General features: G+C 42.5%; 1 protein-coding gene across 1 annotated transcript in view; it reads right to left on the bottom strand.

Annotated features, from left to right (window-relative positions):
* Nucleotides 1-19,089, bottom strand: part of syne1a (spectrin repeat containing, nuclear envelope 1a) — a 114,093-nt gene that overhangs the window by 43,420 nt on the left and 51,584 nt on the right. Inside the window, exons 65-82 of the mRNA XM_063901626.1 lie at nucleotides 18,765-18,929; nucleotides 18,346-18,663; nucleotides 17,326-17,481; nucleotides 15,453-15,623; nucleotides 11,300-11,626; nucleotides 10,743-10,895; nucleotides 10,366-10,533; nucleotides 9,855-10,031; nucleotides 8,314-8,460; nucleotides 8,016-8,141; nucleotides 7,550-7,726; nucleotides 7,153-7,418; nucleotides 5,571-5,727; nucleotides 5,078-5,476; nucleotides 2,947-4,554; nucleotides 1,955-2,292; nucleotides 1,684-1,828; nucleotides 1,242-1,460 (exon numbers count right to left, since the gene is read on the bottom strand). Coding sequence (XP_063757696.1) covers nucleotides 1,242-1,460; nucleotides 1,684-1,828; nucleotides 1,955-2,292; nucleotides 2,947-4,554; nucleotides 5,078-5,476; nucleotides 5,571-5,727; nucleotides 7,153-7,418; nucleotides 7,550-7,726; nucleotides 8,016-8,141; nucleotides 8,314-8,460; nucleotides 9,855-10,031; nucleotides 10,366-10,533; nucleotides 10,743-10,895; nucleotides 11,300-11,626; nucleotides 15,453-15,623; nucleotides 17,326-17,481; nucleotides 18,346-18,663; nucleotides 18,765-18,929 — 5,217 coding nt within the window. The remainder of the gene's footprint in view (nucleotides 1-1,241; nucleotides 1,461-1,683; nucleotides 1,829-1,954; nucleotides 2,293-2,946; nucleotides 4,555-5,077; nucleotides 5,477-5,570; nucleotides 5,728-7,152; nucleotides 7,419-7,549; nucleotides 7,727-8,015; nucleotides 8,142-8,313; nucleotides 8,461-9,854; nucleotides 10,032-10,365; nucleotides 10,534-10,742; nucleotides 10,896-11,299; nucleotides 11,627-15,452; nucleotides 15,624-17,325; nucleotides 17,482-18,345; nucleotides 18,664-18,764; nucleotides 18,930-19,089) is intronic.

Genomic DNA, 19,089 nt, shown 5'->3' with positions numbered 1-19,089 from the left:
TATGAGGAAGTCAACCCATTCATTACTTGTTTTACATTTACAGAAAATGTGTTTAATAAGACACACTGAACTTGAACATAGCTTTGTAGTCTCTGTGGACCAGTGAGCCAGTTTATAAGAATACATTATGTCTCATGAACTCTAGTGTCAAAGGTCAATACACTTTAGACATATCTTACGGCCCAAAGATGATCTAAGAAATAAGAAAGAATGTATATAATATTTGGATAGTGAATACTGGAAATACTGGGGGAAATCTTCAGGCCTCCCCACCTGTGAGATTACTTCTTTTACATGATCTTTCAAAGTTTAACCACAGTACAAATATTCCCTGGGACAGTGAAAGGCAGGAGCAGAGTCTGGCTATTCAAGTACAGAGAATGACATCATGTCCAGTTGAACAAAGGGGCCATAGAAAACCAACGGACAACAGGAAATATGGCACATACTGTATAAGGAAGTGACTGCCGTTCTTTTCAGTTCGACCCAATTGCCTTTTTATGGGCAATGCTTTGTGTGAATTCTCGGGACCTGACAGCGTTTACACTTGAAATAGGTTGAAAGGCGGGAAAACGGTTCATGACACAGTGTTTTGGAAGGAGGAAACAACTGGCCTGAAGCCTGGAGTTACATCGCGGCACACCGACTGGTATTCAGTTTCTGTGTTTGACCTAAATCTGCAGCAGCAAGAACGCTTTTAGTGTTTTTCCACTGTAAGTCATGTGAGTATTAATAGCTACTGTGGACTGAGGGCATGCTAATGTTCCTGAGGTTTTTGAATCAAGCTTTTAATGCCATTATTTTGACTTTATCTCCTAATAAAAAAACCTTGTTAGATATTACTTATCTTTGTTATTCAAAATACTAGTATGGTGTTGTCAGATGTGACACCGCCTAGTAAATACAGTGCATTTCTCCTTTTGTGTGACAAGAGTCCAACAACAACAACTGTGCAGAGACAAACAACTACACACAATGAATAAGAATGCAAAAAATAACTACCATGTCCAACCACGTCTCAACAGCTTGACCACAAGTGTTTTTAAAGTGATCAGAGGTTAGGTTGTTCTCTGAGAGACACAGGTGAATGCCGTGGACCCGATGGACTTTACTTTCTTAAAATTCAGAAGCAAACTAATCTGCACAGAATTTGAATGTTGACTTTGATTTTAATGTCAACGTTTTGTATGATGATTTTAACTATTGGATGCAACCCCAAAGGGTACCTTATCTCCTCTTACCTTGTCAGTGAAGTTCCTCCACTCCCTCGCAGTGTCCTCCAGTGCCCTCTCCTGAGCTCGGGCCACGCTGCGGAGCCTGGTCCACCGCTGCCACAGTGACGATACAGAGTGGCTGATGACAGCCTTGCAGGACTCGGAGATGATCTGCTCTAACTCTGATGCGTTCTCTCTCATGGCATTTAGAGGCAGCTCTAGCAGGTCGATGTGAGCCACCAGAGACTACAGACCAAAGATGACAAAATATGCACAATAGTCATTCCATTAATGCCCTCGACTGAAGGAACCAAGGAACAATGCACAAACATTTCACTGTTATAAATATTAATATGCATCTGCTGACAAGAACACATTTGGAATATAATATAACAGTCACATGGGAAACAGCACATACACATCAGATGATCTCTTCTATATTTTGTCAGATTGTAAGAAAGTGTCCCACCTTGTATCTCTGGCACTTTTCTTCCGCCTGCTGGATACTGACAGCTTTAGCTGTTGTGAACATGGCCAGCTTGCTCTCTGCGTCATTCATCTGTTCAACTAGTGTTTGTTTCTCATGTTGGAAGGAGGCCCATAGAGCTGCACAACTGAAAAATTATAGAACAAATTACAAACCGCGATTTAGGGTGATTTATTATTCAAATATGCATCACATGGACTGCACGTGCCAGCTGTTTATACATATATTACTTGGCTTTAACACTGATACACACCTCTGCAGCACCTCTCTGTGAGCATCCAGATGTTGTTTGAATCCTGTGTTTCTCAGCTGCATTCCCTCAACTTTTTCTCGAAGTTCACCCATGGCTTCTGCTTTGATAAAATCCTTTAGCAGAGGACCCAGAGTCCTCAGCTCCTCTAGACCAGCTGTGAAGGTCTTTTCCTGGGCTGAAAGGTCTTCCAGGTCCCGAACACAGTTTGTCTGGTTCTCAAGATCCACCCCCACGCTGGCCTTCTGTAGCAAAGCTGCAGCATAGTCTACGCATTTCTGCATGGACTGCAGAGATAAGGCGTGCCTCTGGACGAGGGATAGAGCTTGATCCACAGCCAGCTACAATATGCAGAAGGAGATGTCACTCCCTTTCACTTTTTGCTTCGTTGCCACACACAAGTCAAGTTAGAAATACAAGCCTTAATCGCTACAACAAGCATGGACCTGTCAGTAAAACATATTATGTACATTGTCTCTGCAGATGTGTTAAAACCTGCAATATTTACATTTTGAATTGTCCAGTAAAAGTTTATGTCTCAGGTTGGATACACAATTTAGACATTTAAGTTGCCAGGTATTCAACAGTTTTCTCTCTAAATGTTAAAGGTCCAAATTCTCCTCAGTGGGGAATAACTTCACTGATTAAAAGAGGCTATGTCTCTTTAACTTATACTTATTATTCAACATAATGAAATCCTTGGGATATGGTAATAGAACACATTAAGTCGGCACAACAGTAATGCATTAATAACAACATAAGTACTTATTAACACTTTCTGGAATATTTGAAATATTTTAGCTTCCCTAGGCCGATTAATATCGATAGTATGGGCGAACAGGAGATGAAAACTAATATTTAGCAGGTTCAAGTCATTCAGGATATCAGGATATTAACTTGGCTGATTAGTGTTTAGACTTGCATTAAAAGGAAAAATAAATGGATATAAAATGTCCCTATGATTGCATATATCTCAGAAATGTAAACACACACACCTGTTTTTTGTTAATTCCTTGATGAACCTCAGCTCCCAGATGTGCCAGCTCCTGTAGTTTCTCTTCTATTTGGGCAGGAACGGGGTTCTTTCTACTACTATAACTTTGCTTCTCTCTGCTTCCTAAGGCATCTGTTATCCTAAATTTACTTTTCACTTCCTCTTCTACGATCTTCATTTCCCGCACTTTCTCATACACTTTCTCAATTCTGACTTCTGAAAGAGTCAAAGGCTCTTCCAGTCTGTCCTTGATAGTCCTCAGCCAATCCAACATTTTCTCAGTCTCCTTTTTAAAATCTTCATTCTTTCTGACCTTCATTTCACTTTCATCCACACAACATTTTACTTCACACCGCAAGGACTGCAATGATTCAAGCTGCAGTGCAGTTTCCTGAAAGGCAACGGGATCAAACGTCAGACCGAGGTCTTTAGTTTGTTGGTTACATTCTTCGGCCTGATATCTCAAGCGATCCAGACATTCAAGCAGCGAATAAAGGCTTGTGATTTTATCCATGGCACCTAGTTCTTCGTCTGACTTAAGGCTGACCAGCTTCTCTTTCACAGATTCAAACTCTGAGTCCAACTTCTTTGATACTCTGTTGTGTTCAACGAGGGGTTTTAAGCAATCATCAAAGTGTTTCAGTTTCTCTTCAATCATCCTCTTTAGTTTGTTGTGGAGACTGACCAGCTGCAATGTCTCTTCAGCTCTGTATTGCTGACCCCTGCTGAGAAACCCCTCACATTTACCGTGAAGTTCTCTTACAGCAGGGCTAATATGGAATAAACTCTCATTAATGTTTCTGTATTCATTAATGAGACGTAAAACAAGTTCCTCCTCTCTGATACTGATAGTCTGCTTCTCCAGATTGTCAAACTGCTCCTGAAGCTCCTCCAGTGCATTATGAGTGATATCGAAGAAAGTGCTGAACTCTTTTCGCTCTAAGATTATCTGTTGGACTCTGTCTTTTTTCTCTTTGGCTAGAGCTAGGATGGCGTTGTACTGCTGAGGCAGCGCATTGAGCCTCTCGTCTAGGTAGCAATGATCGATCTCGTTCAGAGTAGGGAGGATCTCCTGGCCTATTCTTTGGACGATTAGAAGAAGGTTTTCGTACTCTGAAGCTTGTTCCAGGACATTCTGAAAGTTCGACAGTTGTGTTTGCAACTCCGAGTTGTCTTCAATGTTGCTTAAATTGATTTCAGGGAAAGTGACGACATCTGCTTGTCTCAACCAGTGGCAAGTCTTATCCAGGTCAACCTGGAAGTATTTCCTGGAGGTTAAGGCTTTCTCCAAGTCTGTGACGCGCAGGGTTGTCTTCTGGAGGGCGGTTTCAAACACTGCCTGCAGCTTCTCAAGTGTCGTCAGGGTTTCTGCTCTCTCTTTGTCACTGGCATCTCTCTCTAGCTCTCGCCCCTGAACCCACAGAGATGCCAGCTCTCTCTGGTATGCTCGTAAACCACTCTGGACGCCCCGACAGGCAGCAACCTGTTTACCTAGGTCCTCAGGGAGAAGTGCAATGTGGTCATCTATCAAAGCCCTCCTCTCCTGCTGCTGTACCCAAGACAGTGCTCTCCCCAGGCCTTGGAGAAACTGTGTCCTCTCTGTGAAGGCCTGGGAAGGAAATATCAAACGTTTAATTATTAACTGATTAAATTTGCATTGGTATTTCCTCCCTTTTGCAATCCTTATACATATATCACATATAAATCTATTCACTAAGGTTATCAATTATGCATCATGCATGCAAATGCAATTACTTTAACGCAGTGATATAGAATGAATTTCAAAAATATATGAATCAAGAGGAGAACCTATGAAGAGAAAATTTGAGTGCGAAGCCCTAGCTCCTCCAAAAATGCATCACGGTTTATTATAAATAATTTTCTAACTTATATACTATAACTAAAATCCTTATTATAACATTACCATCTCTTTAATTACATCCTATATTCGATCCCTTCTTATTTCCCCTCTTTTGTGTTTATTTTCCCTTCTAAAAAATCAATTCAGGAGATACAGAATTTACCATTTTGAGCTTACTGTATGATCTAACATGTTGGTTAAATATGTCTTCCACATATCAGGAGATAATTAAAATTCTACTTGCATCCAATACAAAAATCCAGCTGTTTACCTTGCTAAGGTACTTCCTCCTTTGGGTCACCCGAGCCCCCAGACAATCCACCTCAGTTTGGGCTTGTTCAACGAGCTCCTGCAGGAATCTCTTCTCACTCAGCCCCAGCCTGGAAGCCACAGCCTGGGCCTCGCTCACTGCCTGGCCCAGCAGCTGCTGACGGGCCTCCAGCTCCACACACACACTCAGGTGGTCGAACAGGAAACTCTGAGCCAGGTCGGGGGGTGGGCTGGTTTTCAGCACAGAGGTAAAAGCAGGCCGCTGCTCCTCCACCCACTCCCGGGCATCCCTCAGCTGGGTTTCAACCCGCGATAGGTCCTCGAGTGTCTGAGCAGAGTCCTGGATCTTCTGCTGAATCAGGGTTTCAAGCTGGGACCAGCGCTGCTCCAGATGACCAACCTAGTGAAAGGAAAAATGTGGTATAAAACTGGACCTATTTATAACATTATCATATGTTTCCATCTGAAGAAGGAGAACGAGAAAGGAGCTCCACCTGTTGCTTGACCAGCTCCTTGTCTAGCAGGCTGAGTCGAGGCAGGATCGCTTGTCTCTGGTCTCTGAGGTCTTCTAGAGTTGCTCTCTGCTCCTCGAGATCACTGGAGAGCTTCCTCAGGGCCTCTAGATGCTCACTGGTACTCTCCGTGTCAGCCCTACAGACACACATAGGCATAGGTTGAGGGACATCCGGTCTATACAGTAGTATAGGCCTTCGCATACATATAATAATGCATTGAATTCAATCACACTAAATTAAAAAGCATTTACAACAATATATATTAATATTTCTGAATGGCATTAAAAAATCAAAAACACATCAGGAATATACAGTTAATATTTAAACTTCTTGAAATAAAACACGCTACCTTGACAGTGTCCATCCCTAACGGGGAAAGTCCCCACAGTGACTACATTTACCCACATTCTGCAGTCCTCCCGCCGACCTACAAGCCGCTAGTGGCGATCATCATTCTTCATTTTGATCTCTCTCCAGCAAACTCTCCAGCACCAATGACTCACTCAAACTCAGACGTTTCTCTTATTGCCTGAAGATTCCGAGTAATATCAAGTTGTTAGTGATAATCAAGGTTGGGATGACAAAATCAGTGTTGTTGTCAAAAAAACGAAAAGATTGAGATACACAACAGACCTTGCCTTGTTCTGACTCGGCTGGCAATCTTTCACCTCGTCCCTAAATTGAAAGTCCTGTCTTCCAGCTGGACCTCCAATCTGCCTTCGTCCTCAATGTCTCCAGCTGTTGTCACCCTTCACGATAAGCAGCTACGTTCCCTGACCGACACAAAGATTCACGTTGTGACAGTATCTGATCAACTACTTATATTCAATATTTTAAAGCACCAGAGATTAACTAAATACTGACGCGTTGCTCTTTGTGTACCGGGCTGCCCCAAAAAGTTGACAACTCGTTTGCAAGTTTAGGTGCTAAACCCCCAAATTGGCATCATTGCAAATATTCAGGATTCCGCTTTACAAGTTTGCTAAATGCTCTGCCTGGCAGTTGAGCCTGCGGTGTCACGTCCGTAGCCTCCTGCGTTGCTGAGCACGAAGCTGGAGTTGTCCGCCTTTTCAGATGTAGGTATGCTTTAAATTGAAAAGTTGTTGAAACGTTAATGATGATTAGTTATTGATCTGTCACAGTCCTTCAGCACAACCTTAAAAAGATGCTTTACATCACATCAAATTGCTCGCTATTCTAAGTCTTTTAAGCATTCACATAACTGCTATTCAATATACTCTGATAATAAAAAAACGAAAAAACATTATCGTTTTAAACAACACTGAAACTATTTTTTTGACTAACATAAGCCTAAAATGGACGAACCTTTAGGCAAATAAACCTTGGGTAAATTAAATCAGAGGAGGTTAACTAAATAGTGTAGAAACTAACAAGGAAATTTGACACAGCACTACAAATTAAAAAGCATTTCTCACACAAATAATACTACTGTACATTTTAAATACTGAATGGCTATGTCAAAAAATAAATACACCACTCAGGAATATAAGTACAATATGTTTAAACTTCTTTGCCAAACTGAAACATCACAGCTGGATACCTTGCGAGGTAGTCCCATTCCCTGGACACTTGGTGGAAGAGTTCCTCCACAGTGACAACAATCTCTTGGTACTCCACACTTCGCTGCATGTCCTCCCCGCGCTGGGACTCAAGTTCCTCTGCCTGCTGGCCCAGATCCATCCAGCTTCTCCTCAGTCTCCTTATCTCCTCCAGGGCAGGAGAGACCTGTCCGTCTGACAGCCGACCAATGACTTCACTCAGATGCGTTACCTCAGACTGTTTCTCTCTAATCTGCTGAAGGAATTCCTTTAGGAGAGATAATTGATTTTCACAGTTGAATTACTTGATAAGTCTGAAAGGGTTGCATAGACAATGACATACAGTGTTGTTGTAAAATAAACACAACAAGCATTTTTGAGAATCACACAAACACGGACCTGTGCCTTGTCCAGCTGGTTCTGTGCAATCTTAGGCTCCAGCTCTGCGGGTCTCCTGATGAGGTTCTGAAGATGCTGCTCTGTCTCTCTCAGCTGGACCTCCAGATCTGCCTTCTGCTCCTCAATGTCCCTCCAGCTGTCTGCCACCTCCTCACAAAGCAGCATACGCTCCTCAATCTAGACACAGAAACACAAAGAAATCACTTTGTGACCCAGTATCTTGTCAAACATTATACTTATTATTCAAATTATTTTAATGAGCGACCATGAGATATAGGAAGGCTAGAAAAATCTGACTTGGTTGTTGAAACACATCTTTTTTGACCGAGGCAGCCCACAAAAAGTGACCATGATGTCTTATTTCACAGTTTATGGGATGTTAAGCCCCACAAATGTTTGTGCACATCACTGAAGATTAAGTATTTCATGATATTTCCTCTTTAGAGGTTTGCTAAAGCTAACTGACCTGCAGTTTGACCTGCTGGATAGCTGCAGCGGTCCCCCTGACCCTCAGCTCGGACAGGTCACATGCTGAGCACAGAAGCTGGAGGTAAGTGCCAGCCTGTTCCTGGAGAGCCCGCTCATGCTTGACCTGCCACAAAAGTGTAGAGTACGTTAATGACGATAAGGTTTTATTGACTGATCACAGTGTCCTTTCAGCACAACCTCATACAAACCAGAGACATTTACATCCATAAAGAGATTTGATATTATTACTAAAAGTCTTATTAAAATAACAAACTCTTGGGAAGGGGCTTACTGACCTGCTGTAGGGCCATCTCCAGGCTGAGAGGAGGGTGTGCAGGAGGCTCTGGTTCCTCTGAGACTGAAGTCAACCAGGTCTGGCACTGCAGCAGAGTGTCTTGGAGACTCACATGTCTCTGTAACTCATGATCCAGGCTTTGATACACCTATAAGACACGGACAGATATTTTTCAATACTATTCGTCCCGGATTAAACACTCTCATATCGTAAAACCCTTCAGGAAATCAAGCCAGAATTACAACTTCAAAGAGTACAAAATGTTTTCTAAAAATAGCAAACAAACATTTGCAACAAACGGTAAATGCTGTAGGTAAAGTTAGCTTTGAAGCCAGTATAGCGTGGCCAACCCAAAGACGAATGAAATGATAAAAGCTGAACAACTAGGCAGTTATGCGGGGTTGAACTCGACAGGTGTTGAATGTGGAGGCGTCCATGCCCTCCAGGGGAGAGAGAAACAGCCAGGTCTGATTGACAGTGTTAATATGAGAGCCCGAAAGCGGGAAAGAAGGGGGGCACTTATTGGCAAACCGCCCAGTGTATTTGGCAAAGGCTAGAAGGCTGGCATGGTGGCAAGTGGCAGGCGGGATATTAGAGCTGTGTTGTGTTGTGCTGGGACACAGTTGGCAGCCATTGTAACGCTGGAGGCGCAGTTGTAGAGAAGCCAGCAGCGTCCTGGTTAAGTGTGGCTGGATCACACAATGCCAGATTGGATGTGCGAGTGCTGGTGGAGGTGGTGTCTTGGGAGGTGAGCTATGATGACAGAGTAGAGGTTGCCAAAATGACAGAGTGGGCCTGGATTAGAGGGTTTACCAGATCTACTGAATAGTGGTGTGTGACCATTTTTGGCTTAGCCATGAAATAGTGGAGTTGACAGAGGATATTCAGAGATTAATATGGTGAGATTGAGTTAGTGATTTTGGCTGAATATGGCTGCTGCTGAGCGGCACTTTGGCAGCCTTAATTGGTGGTGCCCTCTATTCTGGCAGTAAATGGCTGTCTTGAGAGATGGGTTTAAGTGTCAGAATGGGTTAGGATTCAGTGGATGCCTAGACTGTTTGAATATTAAACTCACTGATATGTACAACGTGTGTGTCTGTTTATGCATGTAAGATCAGGTAAAATAAAATTAGACAAGACTTTATTAATCCTGAAGGAAAGTCTTGTGCCAGAGAATGCAACATAAGCATGAAAAGCAAAAGAGCAATAATATAAAGTGAATAAGAAGTAATACCACCGCCAAATGGAAACAATAAAGCAAAATCCATTTGTACAATAAAGGATTATTGCGCATGAGAATGAAAGTAATAATGCATACGATGTTCATATAATTGTTCTCAGTGGCCGTATGTGGAATCATCCAGGGATGCATGTGCAAATAAGCATGCATCCAATGCACCAGTTTGTCATACATTATAAATGTGTGAGAACCATTTCACTAATTCAAATACAGATTACATCTCAGCTTTCACTCCCTCCTCCTCTTCCTCCCTCTGCATCCCCTCCCTCCCTCCCTCTTTCCCTCTCCTCCTCCTCACTCACTCTCTGTGCTGTGCTACAGATGGCAGAGTAACTGTCTTTGGTGCCTTGCTGGTGAGCCTGGACCTGCTGTCTCAGCCTGCTCTGCACACGGTCACTGCAGCCTTGTACCAGGTGGTCTCCTCGCTCCTTCAGGCCCACCAAGCGATCCTCAAAGCGTGCTATTTCCTCCATGATGGCCTGTGGAGGACATAGTAACAATGTAGGATCATGTTATCTGTCCACTCATCAATGACATGGGGCTGTGTGTAACAGAAAGTAATTAATGGAACTGCATTATTTAATTCAGCAGCAGAAATCATACAATTGGCAAACACGTACTATCATACTGTCTGATTTTAGCTACCCGGAGTTAATCATACAGAACATTTTTATTTAGCAAAACAAAGAAGCTATAGCATGCACACATTAGAAGCAAAGGTAAGATTTACTAGATTTAAGAAGTGTTCATTCCTTAAAAGAGCACCAAAATCGACAAATGAGCACAAAACAATCAAGAAGTGTGATTAGTCACCTTGTGCCTGGACAGCTGTTGCGTTGCTGCATCCAGGCTGCCGCCCACAGCTGGATCAGGAGTCACCATCCTGCTGGACATCTGGAGCAGCCAGCGCTCCACATCCTGGAGCTCGTTGTGGTAAGCTTCCTGTTCCTTCACCTGGACTTCCAGATTCTCCACATGCACCTGGAAACACAGACAAATTATACTGATTACCAACAGCACATGCAACAAACCTTCACAATCACCTTCTGAAAACTGAGTCTTGAGTTCATTCAGTAGGAATGGATCATAGCCTTTGTTTCAAATCATATGTTAAGGCTTTAGATTGGAAAAAGCATTTTCTTTACTTCAATGAACATGAAAACTACTTTTGTCTTAAGACCGGTTCTCACCATAGCAGTATGACAGAGTTCAGCGTAGTCCCTCTGCATTCTGTTCATTTTCTCTCTGATGGAGGGGTAGTGGACAGAGGACAGCAGAGTGTCTCCTTTCTCCACCACGGACCTGATGGATCCATCATGGGACTGAACCATTTGCAATAGAGCCTGGGGACATAGACAGACCATATGTATCTTATTTAGTATCCTCTAATATACAGCAGAGAACATGCTAGTATCTTATGTTGAGCTACCACTCTTGTAATGGATCTTTGCTCAAGATTAGATTAGATCCCACCAGTTTTTCTAGCATTTTTTAGTTTATATACTCCCAATGGTATCTACTACACAGACAATTGTTTTTTGAAACATACCATAGGCATTTATCATTATTAAATCCTTGCTATACTCCAAAAACATGGTCAGCAGTTAATCGAGAAACACTAATGTGGCACATTAAGCTAATTATATATTCAAGGTCTGGCTGTGATTGGCCCCACATGGACACATTTACATATTGTACTCAATTCAAATACAGTTTGACTGAAAAAAATCCACAGTTGTTGCTTTACCTTATACTTAGCCAGCAGTGCTCTCCGTTGGTACAGTTCAGCTTTGGGCTCCACAGGGGAGCTGAGCAAAGCCCTGGTCTCCAGCAGCCACTGGGCCTGAGCCTTATAGCGGTCCTGGAACTCCTTAGCTAGCAGTACCACCCGCTGTAGAAAGCTGTGCTCCTGCCTCAGCCCACCTGCGAGCTCCTCCAGCTGGGCAAGACGAGCCTCCACCTCCCCTCCTAAACTCTCAGCTCCCGCCTCGTCCAGGAAGCCTGCTGCCTGCTCCGCTCGCTCCCTCAGTGATTTCAGGAAACGGTGACCGTGTTGGAGTTCAGACTGGAGAGTCTTGGTGAAAAACATGAGAAATACAACTCAGCATTTTTATCAGCAATACCTTATGCAAAATGACATTCAACCAGGGCATCTTACATACTGTGGACTTAAAGAAAAATTCTGCTTTTCTGTACTGGTATAACAAAATTGTAGCATACAGCATATGCTCTAGGATTACTTTGAGTTCAACATTCAAACACAAAATCACTGATTTCTTTGTCCTTCACCTATAGAGCTGCACCAGTCACTCAGACCAGCCTGCAGTGTGTTTGAAATGCTTTGAACCCATCAGGTAGCCTGACACCTGCACAGGGAGATGTGAAGAAGACTTGGGAGTTCATGTTGTGGCGAAACCACAGTGAATAATATGAAAGGAGGACCCAATTATAAGGACCCTTAACAGGCAGCAGTAGCTGCAGGGGTTTCCAGGGCAACCACAACACACCAAACACACACACACACACACACACACACACACACACACACACACACACACACACACACACACACACACACACACACACCTCCACTCGATGGGACGCCATCTAGCTTTCATCATCAGTCTATTATTGCTTGAGTAGAGAGTAGCTTCCCAATGCAACAACCCCAGACCTCCAGTTACTGCTGCAGATAATACAATATAACAAGTCCAGCTTCTGCAGACACACGTCTATGTTTGGTGCTTAATATGAAGCTCCAGGCATGTTCATATTTCTAGTCACCGATATGCCTGCCTTAATATATGACCTTAATAGGAGACACTCAATATATCCAAATTCTATACAATTATGCATGTGAGCTTAAACAAGATGGACGGTGGTAATTGCCATTTGCAGTATATTTAGTTTCCTCCACATCTGCTCTCATCTCATCTCTGACATCACGAATCCTTTTCAGTGACAATACCCTGCATTTAAAATCCAAGACTGTTTGAGGAATCATTGGAAAGGATCAAATAATAATATCTTTCACAACTTGTTCTCACCATCTGTCTTTGGATGAAAAAGGAAACTGAAGGAAGGCTGGCATACAGTTGCAATATAGCCTACAGTGAATATTAAATGGAAAATCTTGTCACGGGAATTTAAAGGAATCCAATGGAAATAAAGGGGTTATCTGTCATATACCAGCAGAAAATAACAAATTTAACACATAATTAAATAGACAAAATTCCTTAATTTGCCAAATAAATCCATGGTTAACATAAATCAACCTATAACAGCCCAGAAGGTAAAACGTACTTTTTGCTAAAAATGTCTGTAAGCGTTTAAATGTGGGTTATAAGGAATTCTGTCATTAAAATACAGCAGCTAAGTTATAAAGAGAATGGTTTTATAATAATAAATGAAAACTTAAAATGATTTAAAACTCCTTAGTTAGCATGCTCAATCAAGCTACACCCCACATGCCATCAGCTAGCAAACATTAGCAGTAGATTTTTTTAAAGATGTAAAGAGTGTACTTGTTTCTAGGCCATAATCTCCTCATTAACCAAATTATATAATTTAGCTGGATATTCACTAAAGTAATTAAATCAAAACTTCCCTGAATGCAGGTAGTCCCGACTCCTTACGCTCAGACACTGCAGTAGTGTTAGCGGAACATTGGCTGCACATGTGATAGGAGCATGCACTATGCGTGCTGCAGAGCGTCTCATCTCATCTCATTTATTTCCTGCATATTCATGTGTTTCTAAGTTGACCATTAAAAGGAATGTTTTTAAATTTAGGTTGTGCAAAATCTTCCTTTCAAATGTTACATCTTCAAGAAATGTTTTTCAATTCTCTACAGCCATAAGCTGGAAAGCTGCTTCATAATAAATAAATGACTAATGATAATACTATTATACAGCAGTGGACAGTAAAATGTGGTGAATTGAGATCCGGAGCAGTATGTGCCCTTTATGCTGTAAACTGTCTTCTACCATGTCAGCGCCAATTATCCATGTCAAGTATCTCTTGCACTTGGTGTAAATGACGTGCGCCAGTTATTCTGCATCAGTTCTCAGGCTTCATTATCTACTGTAATACTGTGGCGCTGACAACCAAGTTCATCAGTAACACTATCTAATAATAACTCAGGAAAACATTACTAAGGTGACCCTGTGAGCAGCAGTTAGCTGCTGTCACTGTGTCTCTGTTTAAAATGTATGGTATGTAGCACAGTATTGTATTATGCACAACGCAGAAATCTTAAGGGGAAAATGACCTTGAACATTTATGAAATGTGAGTGAAAGGGGAAGGAGTCAAGGGGGGCTTAATTAGGAGGAGGAGACACCCTTTTTCGCATTTTGCCCTGTGTACAATTTATGTAAAAGCCATTGAGTGGAGGATGCTATTTGGAGCACTCTAGGGGAGAAACTCCTGTATAAAATAAAACACCAAATACATTTAGAAAAGTGAAACTATTAATATTCCCTGAGTGGGCACAGCATACGGGAAATAGTAGACATAAGAATGTTGCAATTAAAATGCATTAAACTACAGTATCGCCCACTCTTCTGAACATCTAACTAGTATGTTCATTTTCAGAGCCCATAATGAAGTTACAAACCGGCGGCAACAATACTATATGATTCATATTTTTGCAACTCAGAGTCGAAAAGAGTCTAAATCCAGCCAATGGTCCTTAGCACAGCTATTGGCTACTGGTCTTTGAGTCAATGTATAATCATCACAGCTCTCTGAAAAGCCCTGTAGCCCTCACCACAGGAGGATGAGTAAGTGATGAAGCACCGGCGTATGATCTGCAGCGCTGGAAGGACACATGTGGTGACAGCATGTCTTCAGTCCCTCCGCAGAGACAGAGCATCGATCCCAGACAAGGAACACTGCAAAGCCCACACCAGATGATGTATTGTAAATGTGTATTTATGTGTTTCTCGATGTGTGTGTATGCCTATGAAGAAGACAAAGAGGGATGAGATGTAGCTGAAAGGCAGTGGAAAAATGTGTGAATTCACTGAGGATTCACAGGTTTCAGAGTTTGCTGCAGCTTGTTACTAGCACTTTGGACGGATTTGGTGATGTGTGTGTGTGTGTGCGTGTGCGCATGTGTGTGTGTGTGTGCGTGTGTGTTGTGAAGCGGTAAGGGCACTGCATCAATTACAGTGTCTGTGCCAGCAGGCTCCTGACACCGGCGCTTCTTCTTCCTCTTCTTCACCGTGGGAGGTCTCTTCCCTGCTACCACGCTTCCTCCTAAGCGGTACTCGCTTTGTCTTCATAAAGAGCGGATCGATACACACATACTCATCCAATCCTTTACACACTCGATATGAACTATGCCAAGCGAAAGATAGTGGGGATTTTCTATTTATTGCAGTTTGTGTATGTTTGTGCAGGGCTCCTTTACTACACTGGCTGTTCGACAAAAACAGCATAAAGACAAACTGTTAAAATGATGCGTCTACAGTGAGTTTCTCGAGATCTCGCCAAATATTCAAAAGGTAGACTGAACATTTTGAGAGCTTCATGCATATTTTACTGGGAAAGCATATTTTATCTGCCAAAGATATCTGGACACTTGATGACTCTAACAGGTACCGTATGTTGCTTGGCAGAAAACAAGATTGCAAAAGGATATTTCTGCTGGCTTGGATATTCGACTCATGCGAGTTTGTGCTCAAATTCTCTACTACAGCATGGAGTCTTGCTAACTCATCAGTTTATCATCCAACGTCTGTGCTGATTTATTGCAACCTGTTCAGGGAGGTGTATAAAGCACTCCACTGCACATTGTATCCAAATACTTCACCGGCATATCGAGCTTCAGAACTATGACAGTGAAACTATGTACTGTAGCCACGCAAGAACAGAACAGATGTGGGTTTATCAATACCTCTACTTTTTTCATCTTCTTCTCCATTGCGAGCCGGTCCAGGGATTCAGAAGTGTTAGTTAACGCTGTGAAGCTTTTCTGAGTGGAGCTGAGCCAGTCAGTGAAGGATATGCAGAGATTTTCAGCCTCTTCGATGCTCTTCAGCTCCTCCTGAAGCTGCTTGATCGTGTCCTGAAATACATTTGATTAGAGGTCAGAATGAAAGAAAAATGTAAATGTGAAAAAAAAAGAAGAGATGATAGCAAAACATTTTTTAGAACAATTGAACAGACATAGTTTCGTACGTCCAATACCCTCAGAAAGAATTTGAAGTTTTGTTTCACAGGTTGGAATTATTTGTGAGACTCTTCCGATTGATTTGGTCAGGGGAAAATTCAGGAAACATGGTCTGAGCTTCTTTCTTTTAAGCTGTGGGCTGTTTTATCTTGGCCACCAAGGACCAAAAGCTCTCTGATCATCCATCAAAACAGAAAATATCCACTTCTCCCCTCCTCATTCATCTTCAGAATGTCAATAGCATCACTACAAGGTGAAGAGGGGTTTTAATGTTTTCGACATATTATCCACTTGACTGAGATTTTGAGTCAATAGCAGCATGAGGATGGTGAGGGTTTCTTGCAGGTTTGACACATTATTCACTCAACTTGCAAATCCTGTGGCGAGAAGCCCCAATTAGCAAATAGTGCTGAGTGCACACCTTTCCTGACTAGACGAGGTAACAGCTTCCCACCTCTAGCCCATCTGGCCCCCACTTCACATAATAATAAGAGTATAATTAAAAGCATCATTGGTATGAGAGGGATGTCATGTGTTTGTATACACTGGCATGGGTGTAGGTATATGCATGCTTGAGTCCATTTTGAGAGAGGAAGGAAGGGGTGTGAGTATCACAGAAACAGAGTGAGGGAGTGAGGGGGGAGACACACGCACACCAAAACTCAGATGTGTTACTGAAGGTGTAAAAATCGATGGAGTGAAGGCAAAGCTTTTCCACTCCTGGTGCCGAGTGTGAGATTGCCTTCTGTAGCGTTTAATTACAGCCTTAGCCCCAGACCAGAGGAGCCCCATTGATTTTCCTTTAGCCCCCCCCAGAGGAGCAGACAAATAGAGAGGCCGGATCTGAGTATACACAGCAACACAGGCTGGGCTCACAGGCCTAACTCTCAAAGCTACTTCAATGGGGTGTTACAGAGACAAAGACTATACACTCTCACTGGAGCAAGTTCCATGGTGAGAGATAACCATGTGTGAGGAGCCCACTGTGGGCAGAGATCCCAGTGGTAATACACACTGTTTCACATTCTCCTTATCTTAACAATTGAGAGACTATATTGCAAAAGCGATTAAACCAATACCCAGTCCATTATGGCTATGTGTTGGCTTTATGTTTAGCTATTTTAAATGTATAATGGCAGGTAGGTATCTTCCAGGAAAACCCACAGGAAATTAATATTACACAAGTTCAGACTTCCTCTCCACCAGGTCATTTTTTAGATCCATAGTTTATATCTTATAGCTTAATTAAAAGAAAATAGTAAACATCATGTATTCTATAAGTGAAGTAGCTGGTGATAAAGGTCACAGTGACTTATACATATTGCCATACACACCATAAATCACAATGAACAACTACATTTTCACTGGTAAATCCTAGTAGCGTTGAAATAAAAAAGAAGAACTTTGTTATTTGGATAGAAGAGATGGTTTAACAATTAATGAGAAGACGGAAAGTCAAACTCGAAATCAAATAGGAATAGGAAAAATATGCATTTTTTTCAAACTCTACAGAGCAAATATATGATGCACAAATATAAACGTAATTACACAACCAATTAAATGTTATGAATGAATTAGAGAACAGACGGAGCCTTACCTGTATGTTGAGTAGCAGGGAATGGTAGCGGGCAGTGAGCTGGGTGGCAGTAACACTGACCCGACTACTGATGTAGGTTTCCTCCAGAACCTGCTGAGCCAGAGAGGAGAGGCCATCCACTTCTCCCTGCCGTGAAAGCACCGCCTCAAGACTCCCCTGTTCACAAAGCACACAGAGAAAAGTATAATTAGAGTCATTTTAGTACCATATGGTGAACAACATTCATGATTTAAATGTCTTTTGAGTGAAATAAAAGGGCAAAAAGGGGCAGAAAACACATCACAACACAAAAAAGAAATGGGGCCAATGTGGGTGTGTGAGTGTGTGTGTGTGGTGGTGCGTGCGTGCGTGCGTGCGTGCGTGCGTGCGTGCGTGCGTGCGTGCGTGCGTGTGTGTCCACATAAATGCACGGCAGGAAAATACAGCGACTGCCTGACATCCTGATACTGACAGGAAGCTCCAAAGGGAGGTGACCCTGTGGGGAAGTATTCCCCCCTCTGCTGTTTTCTTTTCTTTCAAATGCTTGTTGTGAGTGGAGTGTGTCTATAAGTAGGGAATGTGATGTATAGTACTGCAAGGCCCTGGGATGCTTCATAACTTTTATTTTGAAAGGCAGAATTGTATCTTTTTGAGATTTTTGTGATTAATTGGTGTAATGTTGTATGAACTGACATGGTGTGACTGCCACTCAAAGAAAAATCAGATAAAAAAATAGCTCAATGATTTCTTTAGCAATTATTAAGAAGAGAAAATGCAGGTATTGGGCAAGAACTCTGCAGATACATAGATACAAGCTACCACACATGTCATAATTGACGAGGGGCAAATTACTTTTGTATGAGTCCAACATTTTTTCTACGGTGAAAAAAATAAAGAGAGACTAACGAGTTGGCATCGAAACTGAAAGTGCTGTAATAATAGAGGATGATGTCTCTTTTAAAGATATCTAAACCACTGACAATCGCACAGTTTATTAGAAACAGCATGTCACATAGCATGGATTTGAAATCTTCCTCTGACCTTGAGCTTCTTCAGCTGAGTCTCTTTGGTGCCTCTGTTTGACCTCCGATGACCTCGGAGGTTTGCCACCTTCTCCATCTCCTGCAGCCACTGGGCCAGGCTCAGGAATCTTTGGCCCATGTGCCTCAGTCTGCTCAGTGTGGAGCTCAGCTGGGTTTGGGTCTCCTCCAGACGGCCCTGGTAGGCCCCCCACTCCCTCTGGGCGGTGTCCAGCGCTCGGTCCTCGATCTGAGGTATACCCCAGGGGATTACCCTCTCTCTGCTGGTCAGCACAGAGGAGAGCAAAGACTGGCCGTTTGAGCAATGTTCCTGCAAGAGCTACATGAGAAATAAAAAAGGTAAGAAACAGTGCGATTAAAGAGTGAAACATGGTGTCTTAAAGGTCAAGGGTCTTGCACAACACTCTACGATGTCTGTACCCGCAGCTCTTGCAGTGTCTTCTCTAGTGTTTCCACGTTTCCCTCAGGGTGGGACAACGAGGCCAGAGTGGCCTGTTCCTGCTCCAGCCAGTCCTCAAACACATGTAAGCCCCTCTGATATTCCTGATGGACCAGCACCAGCCCTTTAGCCTTACCGACTGTATTCTGCAAAACAGGTTGGAGATATTGGTGGAAAAAGCAGTAGACATTTGTAATAACAGAGCATCATTCCATGACTAATGTCTTTAATTGTTGGAAACTAAGATTGAAATACAAATAATCTGTGATCAGATTTTTTTTAATATAGTTTCTAAATTATGACTTG

Source organism: Eleginops maclovinus, chromosome 15 (assembly GCF_036324505.1).
Source record: "Eleginops maclovinus isolate JMC-PN-2008 ecotype Puerto Natales chromosome 15, JC_Emac_rtc_rv5, whole genome shotgun sequence".
Lineage (NCBI taxonomy): Eukaryota > Metazoa > Chordata > Actinopteri > Perciformes > Eleginopidae > Eleginops > Eleginops maclovinus.
Note: the sequence above shows the minus strand (reverse complement) of the source record. Positions and strands in the feature narration are given on the sequence as shown.